The 17,867-nt window shown below is 49.5% G+C and overlaps 1 protein-coding gene across 1 annotated transcript; it reads left to right on the plus strand.

Moving 5' to 3' along the window:
- The first annotated feature begins 2,573 nt into the window (after positions 1–2,573).
- LOC111214404 lies at positions 2,574–4,708 on the plus strand. The gene is made up of 4 exons (XM_048774745.1): positions 2,574–3,216; positions 3,309–3,806; positions 3,888–4,098; positions 4,216–4,708. Exons 1-4 carry the CDS (start codon positions 2,574–2,576, stop codon positions 4,706–4,708), a joined length of 1,845 nt encoding a protein of 614 aa, XP_048630702.1.
- The last annotated feature ends 13,159 nt before the right edge of the window (positions 4,709–17,867 follow it).

Raw genomic sequence — 17,867 nt, forward strand, 5'->3', positions numbered from 1 at the left:
TAGCATCCCCGATCCTAGATAGGATCGTTGGGACGAGCCATGGTGCGAGGAGACGCACCAGACAGGTCATTTGGCCTAAAGACAAGCGTATCATGGATCAAATAATAAGGTTAAGGGTATCAGGGAGCTGAGACTTAACCAGGATGGAACGGAAGGAAGCTTAGGAGAGCTGGCCGAGTGATCTAGAAGCTGGACAGGGTCAGGAACAAGCTCAACCAGCTGGGGACAGTGTGAAACCAGCTCACTCAGTCCTTGGTAGCTCACTGGAGCTGATAGGTTAGCTCACTCAGCTGAGGCCAGCTAGTGACCAGCTCAACTCAGCTCGGTGGAGTGTTATGGTCCGGGCCGGCGTGGCCGGGTCATGGGCGGTTATGGGCTGGTGGGGTCTTGGCCTGAACCACCAAAGGTCCGTGGGGTCTTGGCCTTGAACAAGGGACTCTGGACAATGTTATGGGCCTGATTTTTGGACAGCCCAAAGGAAGGGAAGAGCAGTTTGGCAGTTACTCCCGAAAAGGTGCAAAAGGGGCAGTTTTGTGTCTTTTTTCTCTAACTGCTTGGCCGGTTTCTCCAGGGCAGTTGGGGCTGGATTTCTCTATAAATAGAGAGTCCCTGGCACAGAAAATGGCACGAAATACCTTAGGCAAAGCTCTTCCAAACTCATAACAGAAAGAAAGAAAGAGAGAGACCGGCGGTTAGAGAAGAGAACCGTGTGTGGTGGTGTTGGCTTGCCGGCGTGTTCTGTGTGTGGGAAGGCCAGGCCGTGAAGATGGATACCAGACAGAAAGACAAGGAGAAGGAGAAGGAGAGTGACTTGCCTCCAGGGGAGAGAACGCCTAAGGTTAGTGGTGTAGACTGCAAGGAACGGCCCTGGGCCTGCGGATGATCCGTGCGGCCTTGCAGCCGGTTCTCTTGGCAGATGCATCCATTCTCTTTACTTCTTCTGGATCGCCTGTTCTATAGTATTTTGTGATGTTATTGGATTGATTCAGACAGGGAACACTGGACCCAGGCCATGGCCGGTCCAGGGGTAAAGTCCTAGGCATTGGCCGGACTGATCTATGGTCGGATCTCACATTCCGGGTCGGTTTTGTTGAGATCTGACTATGGGAATCTCTTAGTTGGGAATTATCATGAATTGTCATGGATTTTACTTAGTTTTTGGGAATTTATTTGTGTATGTCCAAACTGGACAGATCCTAGTTCTTAAGGGCCGAACCATGCCATTCTAGTCTTGTTGCTTAGGTTATCGGCTACATGTGTTTATGACGTGATTTATGTGGTTTCAGGACCAGACTTGGACCGTGGTAAAGGAAAGGTACCGTGAAGACTCAGGCCATGGGAAGATGTGTGGTGAATGGGTCATTGTTGATAAGTGTGTAGTATTGATAGCCTATTGTGCAACTTGTGAACTTATGATAGACTAAGTGTGTAAACTAGTAGTATGAACTTATGAATGATGTATGGATCTCATTATGTTATATATATAATCTATTTGCCCTTTATGTTCACTTGTCTTGATTGTTAAACTTGAACCTCACCTAAGGGAAATTGAACTTAACATCTAAAAGACCTTAATAGACCAAAATCATTTGTATAAGAACGGATGTTAAGGCCGCGGTTCATGGTTGGGCTTAAGGGCCGGGAACGGGCCTTACAAGTTGGTATCAGAGCATGCTTGATTCTAGGATTTGGTTGGGTTATGTGTTCACCACAATTCTGGCTTTGAAGGGCAAGGAGGCAGCTGGTGCTTCTGGACTGGTTGTGGGAGAGGGAGTCAATCTACCCAATTTTTGCCTATCCAAGTGGGGTTGGTTAACAATGAGACCGGGGAGCCCATGGCGCCAATCTTGCCTACGGAGGTTCAGGTTGATAACCTGGGTGAACAACAGTAGATGGGATGTGAGGAGGAAGGTGAATCCTCCCATGCAGGAGACCAGACAAGTTGGGGAACTAGTGCCTTGGAGACGGCCGAGCCGTCCATGCGCGAGGTGTTGGACGTGGTTAAGGCCATGGGCACTCAGATGTTGGCTTTCACTCAAGCATTCACCCCATTGGTGAATTCTGCCGTGGGCCAGGTCACACCAGCTCAGGCGACTCGGAGGGCAGCTCAGACAGCTGGGACCGCAGCTGGTGTAGCTCGAGCAGCCGGAGATGTAGCTCGGACAGCTGCTAGGATAGTTGAGGATCAAGCTACAGTTGAGGCTGATGTGATGGAGATCGATCCGCCTGTTCGTCCAGTTAGGAGAGTGGATTACTTGAGCTTGCTAGCTCTCATCTCCAAGCTGGGTACAAAGCAGTTTGCTGGTAGTTCCGATCCCATTGAGGCAGACGAGTGGAGGAGCAGATTGGCTCGAAACTTCAGTTCAACTCGTTGTCCGGAGGAGTACAAGAAAGACATTACAGTTCACTACCTGGAAGGTGACGCACACAACTGGTGGTTGGCTTTGGACAAATGCACCAATGGGACTATTGAGCGTTTTTCAGACTTTGAGGTTGAGTTTAACCACAAGTACTTTCCAGCTGAAGCTTAGGACCGCCTGGAGTCCCAGGTCCTGGACTTGTCCCAGGGACGCATGACAGTATGTGAGTACGAGGAGAAGTTCAACCGGCTCAGACGTTACGTAGGTAAAGAGCTGGAAGAGGAAACAGTGCAGATACGTAGGTTTGTTCGAGGCTTAAGGGTAGAACTTCGAACCTACTGCTCGGTTGGTCATTTCCAGACAGTGTCTGAGCCTGTGGAGAGAATGGCTATGGTAGAGACCAACCTGGCCGAGGAGGCTAAGCAAAGGTCTAGGAGCCATGCGTCCTCTGGTGGTTCCGGGAGTGTCTGGAAGAGGAAAAGGGACACGGCCGAAGAGGGTAAAACCTCAAGTGGTAGGCCAGAGTGTTCTAAGTGCATGAGGCGTCATGGAGGCGAATGCTGGAAGGCTATGGGAGCTTGTACTCGGTGTGGCAAGATGGATCATTCAGCTCGGGACTGTCCAGGGCCTGAACAGGTTCGCAGGCAGGGCTCAAGTGGGGGTGATACCAGGGGATGTCACCATTGTGGAAAGGTAGGACATTTCAAACGGGAATGTCCTAAGCTCCAAGCGGAACAAGAGAAGGGCCGCAGTGAGGCAAGCAAACCAAGCCAGAGCCGGGGCCAGACCTCTAATCCAAGGGTTTACAAGCTGTCCAAGGATGAGGACGAGACTAAACCATTCAAGTCGATCACTGGTAATGATTCTAGGCTTATTCTCTTTCCATTTGGTAGAATTGCATGGTATGGAACCTAGAACGGATTAGATACTTAGATTGAGTCTTTGTAGGGACCCTAAGTATTGGTGGTGTGGAAACACACGTTCTGTTCGACACTGGAGCTACACATAGCTTTGTGAGTCCAGGGTTGATCGGAAAGGGTTTGCTCCAAATTGGAACGAGGGATGATCCGTGCATAGTATATGCAGCCGGTGGCCAAGCGATGCATTCCTTGGGACTGGTTAGGGACGTCCCAGGGATGATCCAGGACAGGGTAATGCCTGTGGATCTGGTGGTAGTCCCCCTTAAAAATCACGAGGTGATATTGGGTATGGACTGGCTTGGAAAGAATCGGGCCACCTTGGATTGTCACCGGGGAAGGGTGCAGTTCGAGAGTGGGTGTGGACCCCCGATCAGGTTCCAATGTATTAAGCCGGCCTCAAGTTGCTTAGTTGTATCAGCAGTCCAAGCAGAACGGATGCTTGAGAAAGGTTGTGAGGCTTATTTGGCCACAATCACCACTAAGGAGGTCGTGGGGGGTGGTGACCCAGAAGGGATACCGCTGGTCAGTGAGTTCGAGGATGTGTTTCGGACGCTACAGGACATTCCCCCTGATAGGGCAGATCCGTTCATAATAGAACTGGAACCAGGGACGGCCCCATTGTCTAAAAGTCCCTATCGAATGGCTCCTGCCGAAATGGCCGAGCTAAAGAAACAACTGGAGGAGTTGTTGGACAAAGGGTTCATACGCCCAAGTGTCTCGCCTTGGGGAGCACCAGTCCTGTTTGTGAAGAAAAAGGATGGTAGTTTCAGGCTGTGCATTGATTACCAAGGGTTGAATAGGGTGACTGTGAAGAACAAGTACCCATTGCCCAGGATTGATGAGTTATTGGATCAGCTCAAGGGAGCCAAGTGGTTTTCCAAGATTGATTTGGCCTCAGGGTATCACCAAATCCCAATAGAGCCCAATGATATCAGGAAGACGGCATTCCGGACCCGGTATGGTCACTACGAGTTTGTGGTTATGCCATTTGGTCTAACAAATGCTCCAGCTGCGTTCATGAAGATGATGAATGGTATCTTCCGAGACTTTCTGGATGAATTTGTAATCATTTTCATAGATGACATACTTGTATATTCCAGAAGCAAGGAAGACCATGAGAGGCATCTGAGGGCGGTGTTGGAACGGCTAAGAGAGCAGAAACTCTTTGCTAAGTTAATCAAGTGCAGCTTCTGGCAGAAGAGCATTGGCTTCCTTGGACACATTGTGTCAGATCAAGGAGTGTCTGTGGATCCGGAAAAGATACAGGCTATCCAAGCCTGGCCACAACCTAAGAGTGCTACGAAAGTCAGAAGCTTCCTAGGGTTGGCCGGCTACTATCGGAAGTTCGTCAAGGGGTTTGCGAGTTTGGCTCAACCCATGACTCAACTCACGGGCAAGGATGTTAGTTGCATGGACAGGAGATTGTGAGATGTGCTTCATGGCTCTGAAGGACATGCTTACAAGGGCACCAGTCCCAGTACAGCCTGAGGCGGATCAGCCATATGTAGTGTATACAGACGCGTCCATCACTGGGTTGGGATGTGTTCTGACTCAACATGGAAAGGTGATTGCTTATGCTTCAAGAAAATTGAGAAAGCATGAAGGGAATTACCCAACCCATGACTTAGAGATGGCGGCCGTAGTGTTTGCACTGAAGATTTGGAGATCCTACCTATATGGTGCTAAGGTTCAGATCCTTACTGACCACAAGAGCCTCAAATACATATTCACGCAACCAGAATTGAATTTGAGGCAGAGGCGTTGGATGGAGTTCGTGGCCGACTATGATTTAGATATTGCTTACCATCCTGGTAAGGCAAATTTGGTGGCAGATGCCTTGAGCCGTAGGAGGGCCGAGGTATCAGCTGAGAAGGAAGCAGATGAGTTAGAAGAGATGGTCCGGTCATTGCACCTGAACACAATGGCCAGTGAGGAAGAGCCGTTGGGTTTGGAAGCGGTGAACCAGTCTGATCTCCTCACCAGGATCAGGCACGCACAAGGCTTGGACGAGAACCTACAAAAAGTTGCTTGAAATGAACTGACGGAGTATCAGATCACGGTAGATGGAACCATTCTGGTACGAGGACGGGTCAGTGTGCCTAATGATAAGAACCTGAAGGAAGAGATTATGAGGGAAGCTCATAAATCGAAGTTCTCGAAACATCCAGGTGCAACTAAGATGTATCAAGACCTTTAGAGGTATTATCATTGGATACGGATGAAGGTAGACATAGCTGAGTGGATAGCCAAGTGTGCTACTTGCCAGTTAGTCAAGGTGGAGCATCAGGTTCCAAGTGGTCTTTTACAAAGTTTACCCATTCTGGAATGGAAGTGGGATCACATCACTATGGACTTTGTAACCGGTTTTCCCACCACTAGGAAAAGGAATGATGCGGTTTGGGTGATAGTGGATAGACTCACCAAATCTGCACACTTCCTGCCTTTGAAGAAATCAGACGGGGTTGATCAGATTGTGGTCAAGTACATGGGCGAGATCATGCGGCTACATGGGATTCCGTCTAGCATTGTGTCGGATAGGGATCCGAGGTTTACTTCACGATTCTGGAAAGCTTTCCAAAAGGCCTTGGGGACGAGAGTGATCATGAGTACAGCTTATCATCCCCAGAAAGATGGGCAATCAGAACGCACGATCAGGACACTGGAGGATATACTAAGGGCATGTGTCTTGGATTGGGGTGACTCATGGGAAAGGCATCTGCCATTGGTGGAGTTTGCATACAACAACAGTTTTCACCGAAGTATTGGCATGTCCCCCTATGAAGCCTTATATGGGCGGCCATGTAGAACGCCATTGTGCTGGACCCAAGTGGGGGAGCGCAGCATGATAGGGCTGGAAATAGTGGAGGAAACAACTGAGAAGATAAAGTTCATCTAAGATAAGATGTGGACGGCCCAAGACCGTCAGAAACATTATGCAGACAAACGTCGGAAAGAACTTGAATTCAAAGTTGGTGATATGGTATACCTAAAGATGATTACCTTCAAGGGGAGGGTGAGAATCTCAAGTAGGAGGAATTTAGATCCAAGGTACTTGGGTCCATTCCAAATTGTTGAGAGAGTTGGAGCGGTGGCTTACAAGTTAGATTTACCCTCCGAGATGGATGCGTTCCACAATGTGTTCCATGTCTCTCAACTAAGGAAGTGCCTATCAGATCAGGATGTTTACATTCTGCAGATTCCTTCTGATTTAGGAACGAACCTCACCTTAGAGACAAGGCCGGTTCAGATCATGGACAGAATGGAAAAGGCAACCCGGAACAAGACAACTCAAATGCTCAAGGTGATTTGAGAGTACAACGTTCGAGAGGAAGTAACTTGGGAAACAGAGGCAAGAATGAAAGCTGAGTTTCCTGAGTAGATGAAGCAATTTGAGGAAGAGTTACTTGGAATCGGATTCGAGACGAATCCATATCAAGTGGGGGAGACTTGTAGCATCCCCGATCCTAGATAGGCTCGTTAGGACGAGCCATGGTGCGAGGAGATGCACCAGACAGGTCATTTGGTCTAAGGACAAGCGTATCATGGCTCAAATAATAAGGTTAAGGGTATCAGGGAGCTGACACTTAACCAGGATGGAACGGAAGGAAGCTTAGGAGAGCTGGCCGAGTGATCTAGCAGCTGGACAGGGTCGGGAACAAGCTCAACCAGCTGGGGACAGTGTGAAACGAGCTCACTCAGTCCTTGGTAGCTCACTGGAGCTGATAGGTTAGCTCACTCAGCTGAGGCCAGCTAGTGACCAGCTCATCTCAGCTCGGTGGAGTGTTATGGTACGAGTCGGCATGGCGGGGTCATGGGCGGTTATGGGATGGTGGGGTCTTGGCCTGAATCACCAAGGGTCCGTGGGGTCTTGGCCTTGGACAAGGGACTCTGGACAATGTTATGGGCCTGATTTTCGGACAGCCCAAAGGAAGGGAAGAGCAGTTTGGCAGTTACTCCTGAAAAGGTACAAAAGGGGCAGTTTTGTGTCTTTTCTCTCGAACTGCTTGGCCGGTTTTTCCAGGGCAGTTGGGGCTGGCTTTCTCTATAAATAGAGAGTCCCTGGCACATAAAATAGCACGAAATTCCTTAGGCAAAGCTCTGCCAAACTCATAACAGAAAGAAAGAAAGAGAGAGACCGGCGGTTAGAGAAGAGAACCGTGTGTGGTGGTGTTTGCTTGTCGGCGTGTTCTGAGTGTGGGAAGGACAGGCCGTGAAGATGGATGCCAGACAGAAATACAAGGAGAAGGAGAAGGAGAAGGACTTGCCTTCAGGGGAGAGAACGCCTAAGGTTAGTGGAGTAGACTGCAAGGAACGGCCCCGGGCCTGCGGATGATCCGTGTGGTCTTGCGGCCGGTTCTCTTGGCAGATGCATCCATTCTCTTTACTTCTTCTGGATCTCCTGTTCTATAGTATTTTGTGATGTTATTGGATTGATTCAGACAGGGAACACTGGACCAAGGCCATGGCCGGTCTAGGGGTAAAGTCCTAGGCATTGGCCGGACTGATCTATGGTCGGATCTCACATTCCGGGTCGGTTTTGTTGAGATCTGACTATGGGAATCTCTTAGTTGGGAATTATCATTAATTGTCATGGATTTTACTTAGTTTTTGGGAATTTATTTGTATATGTCCAAACTGGACATATCCTAGTTCTTAAGGGCCAAACCATGCCATTATAGTCTTGTTGCTTAGGTTATCGGCCACATGTGTTTATGACGTGATTTATGTGGTTTCAGGACCAGACTTGGACCGTGGTAAAGGAAAGGTACCGTGAAGACTCAGGCCATGGGAAGATGTGTGGTGAATGGGTCATTATTGATAAGTGTGTAGTATTGATAGCCTATTGTGCAACTTGTGAACTTATGATAGACTAAGTGTGTAAACTAGTAGTATGAACTTATGAATGATGTATGGATCTCATTATGTTATATATATAATCTATTTGCCCTTTATGTTCACTTGTCTTGATTGTTAAACTTGAACCTCACCTAAGGGAAATTGAACTTAACATCTAAAAGACCTTAAAAGATCGGAATCATTTGTATAAGAACGGATGTTAAGGCCGCGGTTCATGGTTGGGCATTAAGAGCCGGGAACGGGCCTTACAATCAGAGTCGCCGGAACACAACACTATCACACTAGGCCTTTCTCTTGGCCGGAACTCTCTCTCTTTCTCTTTCTATCTCTCTACGTTTTTCTCTGAGTATTTTACTCTGGAATTAGATAATGAAACCAACAGGAAAGACCCCATATTTATAGAAAACGAGGGGGTAAGTCTTGCCCCACGAACAGGCACGGCTTGCTAGCGAGTGGGCACCATCGGCCAAGGGTTGTGCCCTCCCGGCCACTTGCATCCCTTCGCCCATTCTGATTGGGTTTGGGGTCGGTCATAAGCCCAACCCACGCCCCAAGCCTTCTGGACTTAGCCCACGGCCTTGTCCAAAGACCCAACAGTCCATGGCCTTATGGCCGGACCTCACATCCCGCCACTGACCCGGACCCGGACCATCGGCCTAAATCCCTAACAGTCCGTCTAGCTGAGATGAGCTGACTCTCAGGTGCCTCAGCTGAGTGAGCTAGTAGTCCAGCTAGTGGAGCTGACTTAGTAGGGACTGAGCTGGAGTGAACTAAACCTAGCTTCGTTGAGCTGGTCGAGCTACTCGTCTACCTCGTCCAGTTACCGTCTTACTCGTCCTAGCTGTCTCTTAGCTTATATAAGGTTAAGTCTAAGTTTCTTTATGTTCTTAACCTTCTTTCTCGACCATGGAAAGCTAGCCTTGATGTCCTAGGACTGGCTGGTACGTTTCCTCGAACCATGGCCGTCCCGACAATCCTATTCAGGATTGGGGGCGTGACAAGTCTCCCCCCCCCTTGGGATGGATTCGTCCTCGAATCCGATTCAAATGTTTCCTCGGAAACAAACTAATCCAACCACTCTGGGTACTTTTCTTTCATTCTAGCTTTGGTTTCCAAAGTGATTATATACTGACCATTACAGTCCCAAACGACCTTGAACATCTGGACCGTCTTCTTCCTTGTTGCTTTTTCCATCCTATCTATGATTCGAACTGGCCTCGTTTCCAAGGTTAGGTTCTTACCAAGATCGTCTGGAATGGCAGGAAGAGTGATGTCTTGGTCCGTCAGACATTTACAGAGTTGGGAGACGTGGAACACATTATGAAATACGTCCATCTTGGCCGGCAATTCCAACTTGTAGGCCACCATGCCAACTCTTTCAATGACTTTGAACGGTCCCAAGTATCTCGGATCTAATTTCTGTCTCCCAGAAATTCGGACTCGTCCTTTGAAGGTAATCATTTTGAGAAACACCAAGTCACTTACTTGGAACTCGAGATCTTTCCTTCGTCGATCTGCATAGTTCTTTTGGCGGTCTTGTGCCTGTCTCATCTTATCCCTCAAGAACTTGACCTTTTTGGTTGTCTCTTTTGACAATCTCTAGACCAATCATGCTGCGTTCCCCAACTTGGGTCCAGCACAAGGGTGTCCTGCATGGACGCCCATACAGAGCTTCGTATGGCGACATGCCAATACTACTATGGAAACTATTGTTGTAAGCAAATTCCACCAGAGGTAGATGTTTTTCCCAGGAATTACCCCAGTCTAAAACACATGCTCGCAACATATCCTTCAACGTCTGGATCGTACGTTCAGACTGTCCATCAGTCTGTGGGTGATAGGCGGTACTCATGCTCAGTCTTGTTCCTAAAGCTTTTTGGAAAGCTTTCCAGAAGTAAGATGTAAACCTTGAATCCCTATCTGACACTATACTTCCCGGCACACCATTAGTCGGATCATCTCATCGATGTATATACGTACAATCTGATCGACCCCATCCGACTTCTTGATAGCCAGAAAGTGTGCTGATTTGGTTAGGCGGTCGACCACAACCCAAACTGCATCTTTCTTACTCCTCCTGGTAGGGAACCCGGTCACAAAGTCCATTGTGATGTGATCCCGTTTCCACTCCGGAATAGGCAAGCTCTGCAATAACCCACTAGGCACTTGATGTTCTGCTTTGATGAGTTGGCAAGTGGAACACTTGGCCACCCACTCCGCGACATCTGCCTACATACGGATCCAATGATAGAACTTCTTAAGGTTCTGGTACATCTTGGTAGCACCAGGATGAACCGAGAATCTGGACTTATGAGCTTCCCTCATAATCTCTTCCTTTAGACCTCTATCATTAGGAACACTGATCCGACCATTTAATAGGATGGTACCATCCTTTGCGGTCTGGTACTCCGTCCTATCATTCTGAGCAACCTTGTTCAGGTTCTCGTCTTGACCTTGAGCCAACCGAATTCGGGTAAGAAGGTCGGCTTGATTGACCGCCTCTAATCCGAGTGGTTCCGACTCTTTGGTCGATGCGTTCAACCGTAGGGCACGGACCGTACCGTCCAGGCCGTCTGCTTCTTGTTCGGCTGATACGTCGGCCCTTCTCCGGCTCAAGGCATCTGCGACCAGATTAGCCTTTCCCGGATGGTAGGTGATATCCAGATCGTAATCAGCTACAGACTCCATCCACCTTCTCTGCCTTAAGTTTAACTCAGGCTGGGTGAATATATACTGATCTGACTGGCCTCAGGTGATACGATTGGATAGGGGCGGTTCTGTTCTGTTCTGAACGGCTGCCCTACCCTGAACAGTCACAATGGTTCATGACTTGTGTAGGTTAAGGCGTGGTCCTTTGGCCATAGGCCGGACACACGCACGGACCAGACAGTCCCTACGGACGGTTAGGTCGAATGGTTGGAACATCTGAATGGGTGCGAGTTGACAAGGGTTGTAGAAACCGAAATTCGCACTGTCGATTTCCATTTAAATAAGGAAACTAGGAAAACCCTAATTTCCCAGAGAACCCGGATATCTGCTAATTACCACACGTCAAGCAATCAGAACACGAGAATAACAACGACAAAGTATAATAAATCGAAAAAGAGAGCAAAGAAGATCTTATTCCGAATTTGCGTATGAGCGTTTACAACAATGTACAAGCCTGGGCTCGAGAGCTGTCGGCGAGATTCCTAGTTCTAGTAACCCTAAGACGGCTAAACCTAATTGAGTCGCAGCTCGAAATAACAAAAACGGAAAATTGCCTAAATTGCTCTAAGTTCTAAGTTTTCTCTGAAAAAGTTCTCTCCCATGCTCCTCGCCTAGGACTCCTTATATACTAGCTCGAAGGTCGGTTTACGCTTTTACTCTTCTGCCCTTAAGCCGTCATAGCATAAAAATGGGGATATTCCATTTTACTCTTCTGCCCTTAAGCCGTCATAGCATAAATACTTCCGTATTTATCCGCGGAAACTTGACATTTATCCTTCATTGTGGGCCAAGCGTAAACCGTGCTGTGGTTTACGGGCTTTTGGTTAAGGAATCGTTGGGTGGGCCTCGAGTCGTGTTTGAGGTCCCTTTGGGCCATCTTCCGACTCGACACGTTTACTAAGATATCTTTTTTGATAAAGAACAAACTTTCCGCGGTTTCTAATCCGCGAAGTTTGATCGATGAATTTCGATAGAGGAAAACATGGACTGAGCTTGCTACGGTCTTCGGGAGATAGCATTCGAAGGTTTGACGAGAATGCATGGATTGATGTATGCCGATGTTCGGAAGAGTTCAATCGCTACACAGCGACCGAACTTCGGCTCGTCCCGCTCGGTCGCTATGGAGCGACCGAGCTTTGGCTTGAGCTCGGTCACTACGTAGCGACCAAGCGGGACGAACGCTCGGTCACTACGTAGCGACCAAGCGGGACGAACGCTCGGTCGCTACGTAGCGACCAAGCGGGACGATAGCTCGGTCGCTACGTAGCGACCGAGATTTTCCTAGCTTGGTCACTATGTAGCGACCGAGCGGGACGAGCGCTCGGTCGCTACGTAGCGACCGAGCTTTGGCTTTAGCTCGGTAACTACGTAGCGACCGAGCGGGACGATCGCTCGGTCGCTATGTAGCAACCGAGCTTAGGCTTGGCTTGAGCTTTCGTCGGACATCTCAATTCTTTCTTCCGTAAAGCTTTTTCGTAAGGAAGAATCTATTTCGAAATGTACTCTTCAGAGAAATTCTTCTTTTCTTCCTCGGACGTTTTGAATGTTAAATTTGTTGTAACCGTTTTTGACCCCAACAGTTAGCCCCCCAGCCCGTTAGAGTTGTGACTCTAGCAGGCGGATAGATGACTTTGACAAGGTTAAGCGTATTGGACGAAATTCACATTTTAAACTCCGCGGAAAAAAGTTGTCGAGACAATATTCCGAACCCATACTTCTATAAGTAGTGAGCTCTTGTCATTCATTTTCTTCACACCTTCCCTTCTTCATTCCTTCAAAAACCTCTCTAGTTTCATAACTTTCCTTTCAACATGTCTTCCTCGCAAGGTGATAAGAGAGATTCCGACGTCGAGATGGGGGAGGCCACTTCTCCGGCTCTGGTTCTAACTTCTCCGACTGAAGCACCGGCTTGTGTTGCCGGTCATCTTTCTTTCCGAGAGAAACTAGTTCGTCGCCAAGCCGAGAAAGAACTAGCTCAAGCCGGCTCCGAGTTTCCGTCTTCTTCCGCGCAGGTCGTTGCCCCGTGTCAGGGGACCGAGGTCATGGCTTCTCTTCCGCAAGCCCTACCTGCGGGATCTTCCACAATTCCGATCCTTGTCGAGGACAAGGAGAAGGCCGCTGACTCTATGCCTCCTCCTCCAGCCAGGAAAGAAATCGTTCTGGCATTGCGTGCTCCTAGCGCTGTCCTGGCTACTCAGCCTAAGAGCCAGAAGAGAAAACTTGCCAAGAGTGGTGACGGGGATACTTCGCAGTGAGGTGGATCGAGCCTAGCATCGGGACTTCACGGAAAGGTTTGTCTCTTGTTTGAATTCTCGATCGTCTTTTGTGCATTCTTTCTCGGGCTTAGTCTTAAGAATTTTCTCCGTTCGCAGTTCATATCATTGATCGATGGGATGATCAGCGAGTGTGGTTCTGAGACCTGTCGCCTTTCCGGGGAGTTGGTGGAGCTTCAGGGCAGATGGTCTGAAACCGAGACCATGCTGACGGCTGTCAAGGACTCTCACTCTGCGAAAGTGTCGAAGTTCGAGGTCGCGATAGGAGAGCTCGAGAGGGACCTTGGGAAGACGGCGAGTTGCTTGCTTAAGGAAAAGAAGGCCAGGAAGGCCAAATCCTCGGAGGTGCGTCGACTCCAGCGTCAGATCGAGGGTGACGCGGGACTAGCGAGCCGCAGGATCCAAGAGGCTACGGATGCCCTTCGCACGGAGTTTCAAGCTCGCTTGGCGAAGATTTCTGCTTCCCTGGGTTCCCTCGAGTGTATCCAGAGCAGGGATCTAGCTTTGGCGACGATTGAGGGTGGGATGGCCGTGGTTCGGTTGTTCCAAAGTGAGACTTCCCCGACCTTGGAGGCCGAAGAGGCCCGACTGTCCGGCTGCAAGGGAGATATGGCGGCCAAGGATGGAGATTTCGGTCTCATCCTGGCCGACCTGAAATCCGCGTGCTTTTTTCCGACGTGTTCAGAAGACCCAGAGGGGAAAGACCCGAAGGTCGGAGAAAACGAAGGTGGCGCGGCTCAATGCTCGGACGAGGCAGCGGGTGAAGAGGGGGCGTGAGTTCTGAGGATGACTTGGGTTAGATCTCTTGCGAGAGATTTTTTTATGTTTTTCTGTTTCTGCCTTGAATGGCCTTGTTTGTATTTTGGGACTGGCCGTGTGTGGCTTCGAATCCCTGCCGCTCCGAGGCTTTCTTTTTATGGTACGATAATCGGATAGCGCTTTTTATGGGTTTGTGAATAGTGGGGAGGAAGGTGATGAGTTGTCGTCTCATATCCTTCTTCGATTGTGAAATGTTTCATTCGAGATCTGTTTCGAGAGTTCTTCCGCGAGATGTGAACTCTGCGGGGGTGCTGAAGGTGTCGAACATAAACATAGAGGCATGGTTTAAGAATCTCTTATCTTTCGATATCATGCCTTTGAGATGTTAGAGACCAGTGCGCTGGGTTTAGGGCAAGACCTAGGTTTACTTTCGGTTTAAGGATTATGCGGTGACTAACCGGCTATCGTTTTTCCTGTCATTATTTCTTCCTGATTCGTATCGATGTAAAGTCCGCGATAGGTTCTCGGCTTATACGACTTGTTTGATACGAATCGAGCATCTCTCCGGAGACCAGAAGTGCTAGACAAAAATTTTGGATTTCTTTTATAGCGCTATTATCCTTGTGTCGGATGTAAGAGAGTCATCTCCGTGAGATGGCTATGTCTGTTTAGGACGTTTGTGAGTTCGATGTGATCAGCATCGGACTTGGTGGCGCGAGCCGTTGTGTTTGAATATTTTGCGCAAAATAAGTGTTAATGTGTGCATACATATGTCTCTTTTTTGTGACGGAGGTTTCGTTTGTTCAGAGGAAATAACCTTTGAGGCATCTTTTGCGACGTCTCGCGATGCTAAAGGTTGCTTCTCCTAAGCGGCCGACTAATTTCCGAAGACCTCGTTCTGATTTTACGGGTGAGGATGTTTTGATAAGTCGAAAACACCGAGAGCGTGGTAAGAAATTTTTTCGATTTTTTGGGAGAATACGAGTATACGTATCCACTCCCCCCCCCCTTTTTAATGAGGGGGGACAGCTGAATTTGCCTTTCGACAAACTGCCTACGTACTCCTTGGTGTCTGTCAGCACACACAGGACCTCGAGCTTTGACACTTTCGCGGAGTGAGAGTCCTTGACAGCCGTCAGCATGGTCTCGGTTTCAGACCATCTGCCCTGAAGGTCCAACAACTCCCCGGAAAGGCGACTGGTTCAGAACCGCATTCGCTGATCATCCCATCGATCAACGTTATGAACTGCAAACGGTGAAAATTCTTAAGACTAAGTCCGAGAAAGAATGCACATAAGATGATCAAGAATTCAAGCAAGAGACAAACCTTTCTGCGAAGTCCCGATGCTAGGCTCGATCCACCTTGCTGCGAAGTCTCCCCGTCACCACTCTTGGCAAGTTTCCTCTTCCGACTCTTAGGCTGAGCAACCAGAACAGCGCTAGGAGCGCGCAACGCCAGAACAATTTCTTTCCTAGCTGGAGGAGGAGGCATAGAATCAGCGGCTTTCTCCTTGTCCTCGACGAGGATCGGAGTCGTGGAAGATCCCGCAGGTAGGGCTTGCGGAAGAGGAGCCATGACCTCGGTCCCATGACCAGGGGCAACGACCTGCGCAGAAGAAGACGGGAACTCGGAGCTAGCTTGAGCCAGTTCTTTCTCGACTTGGCGACAAACTAGCTTCTCTCAGAAGGAAAGATGACCGGCAACACAAGCCGGCGCTTCAGCCGGAGAAGCCAGAACCGAGCCGGAGAAGTGGCCTCGCCCATCTCGACGTCGGAATCTCTCTTATCAGCTTGGGAGGAAGACATGTTGAAAGGAAAGGTATGAAACTAGAGAGGTTTTTGAAGGAATGAAGAAGGGAAGGTGTGAAGAAAATGAATGACAAGAGCTCATTACTTATAGAAGTATGGGTTCGGAATACTGTCTCGATAACTTTTTTCCGCGGAGTTTAAAGTGTGAATTTCGTCCAATACGCTTACCCTTGTTAACGTCATCTATCCGCCCGCTAGAGTCACAACTCTAACGGGCTGGGGGGCTAACTGTTGGGGTCAAAAACGGTTGCGACAAATTTAACATTCAAAACGTCCGAGGAAGAAATTAAGAATTTCTCTGATGAATACTTTTCGAAATAGATTCTTTCTTACGAAAAAGCTTTACAGAAGAAAGAATCGAGACGTCCGACGAAAGCTTAAAACATGTCGTTATGCAGCGACCGAACGTCCGTCCTGCTCGGTCGCTACGTAGAGACCGAGCCCGAGCCAAGCTCGGTCGCTACGTAGCGACCGAGCATCCGTCTCACTCGGTCGCTATGTAGCGACCGAACTCAGCCAAGCTCGGTCGCTACGTAGCGACCGAGCTCAAGCCAAAGCTCGGTAGCTACATAGCGACCGAGCCCAAGCCAAGCTCGGTCGCTATGTAGCGACCGAGCTCAAGCCAAAGCTCGGTCGCTACGTAGCGACCGAGCGCTCGTCCCGCTTGGTCGCTACGTAGCAACCGAGCTCGAGCCGAAGCTCGGTCACTACGAAGCGACCGAGCGCTCGTCCCGCTCGGTCGCTACGTAGCGACCGAGCTCGAGCCAAAGCTCGGTCGCTACGTTGCGACCGGGTTCGAGCCAAAGATAAGTCGTTGTGTAGCGATTGAACTCATCCGAACATCGATACGACATCAATCCATGCATTCTCGTCAAACCTTCAAATGCTATCTCCCAAAGACCGTAGCGAGCCCAGTCCATGTTTTCCGCTATTCTAACTCATCAATCAAACTTCGCGGATTAGAAACCACGGAAAGTTTGTTCTTTATCAAAAGAAATCGTAGTAAACGTGTCGATTCAGAGGACGGCCCAAAGGGACCTAAAACACGACTCGAGGCCCATCCTTGGGTGTCCGCCAGCAGACACAAGACGTCCGTGGCTGTCTGTGACTGTCCGTCAGCACACACAGGACGTCTGTGGCTGTCCGTGTGTGTCTGTGTGTGTCCATCAGCACACATAGGACGTCTGTGGGTGTCCGTCAGCACACACAGGACGTCCGTATGTGTCCGTCAGCATACACAGGACGTCCGTGTGTGTCCGTCAGCACACACAGGACGTCAGTGGCTGTCTGTGTGTGTCTGTGTGTGTCCGTCGGTACACACAGGACGTTTGTGGCTGTCGGTGTGTGTCCGTGTGTGTCCATCAGCACACACAGGACGTCCGTGGCTGTCCATCAGTACACATATCAGCACGCTGGTCCTTGGACTCAGCACACTGGCCCATCCCGTGGACTTTTCAGGTGATTTTGGCCCACGTGGGCTGTCTGTTCAGTACACACATGACGTCTGTGGGTGTCCATCAGCACACACAGGACGTCCGTGGCTGTCCGTGTGTGTCCGTGTGTGTCTGTTTTTGTCCGTCAGCACACACAGGACGTCCGTGGCTGTCCATCAATACACATATCAGCATGCTGGCCCTTCCGTGGACTTTTTGGCTGATTTTGGCCCACGTGAGCTGTCTGTTCAGTACACACAGGACGTCCATGGGTGTCTGTCAGCACACACAGGACATCTGTGTGTGTCCGTCAGCACACACAGGACGTCCGCTGGTGTCCGTGTGTGTTTGTGTGTGTCCGTGTGTCTCCGTCAGCACACACAGGACGTCCGTGGCTGTCCATTAGTACACATATCAGCACGTTGGTCCTTCGACTCAGCACGCTGGCCCTTCCCATGGACTGTTTGGGTGATTTTGGCCCACGTGGGCTGTCTGTTCAGTACACACAGGGCGTCAGTGGGTGTCCGCCAGCACACACAGAATGTCCGTGGCTGTCCATTGCTGTCCGTCAGCACACAAAGGACGTCTGTGGCTGTCCGTGGCTGCCCATCAGTCCACATATCAGCACGTTGGTCCTTGGACTCAGAATGCTGGCCTTTCCCGTGGACTGTTTGTGTGATTTTGGCCCACGTGGGCTGTCTGTTCAGTACACACAGGACGTCTGTGGGTGTCCGCCAGCACACACAG

The sequence above is a fragment of the Brassica napus genome, unplaced genomic scaffold (genome assembly GCF_020379485.1).
Source record: "Brassica napus cultivar Da-Ae unplaced genomic scaffold, Da-Ae ScsIHWf_521;HRSCAF=783, whole genome shotgun sequence".
NCBI classification, from domain to species: Eukaryota; Viridiplantae; Streptophyta; class Magnoliopsida; order Brassicales; family Brassicaceae; genus Brassica; species Brassica napus.

Excerpts from the sequence above, each read along its gene's own strand:
- LOC111214404 (XM_048774745.1), top strand. The coding sequence starts at position 2,574 with ATGACAGTATGTGAGTACGAGGAGAAGTTCAACCGGCTCAGACGTTAC. Across the intron at positions 3,807-3,887 it reads AGAAGGGATACCGCTGGTCA|GGACGGCCCCATTGTCTAAA; the intron begins GTGAGTTCGAGG and ends AACTGGAACCAG. Across the intron at positions 4,099-4,215 it reads AGGGTGACTGTGAAGAACAA|GAAGACGGCATTCCGGACCC; the intron begins GTACCCATTGCC and ends CAATGATATCAG.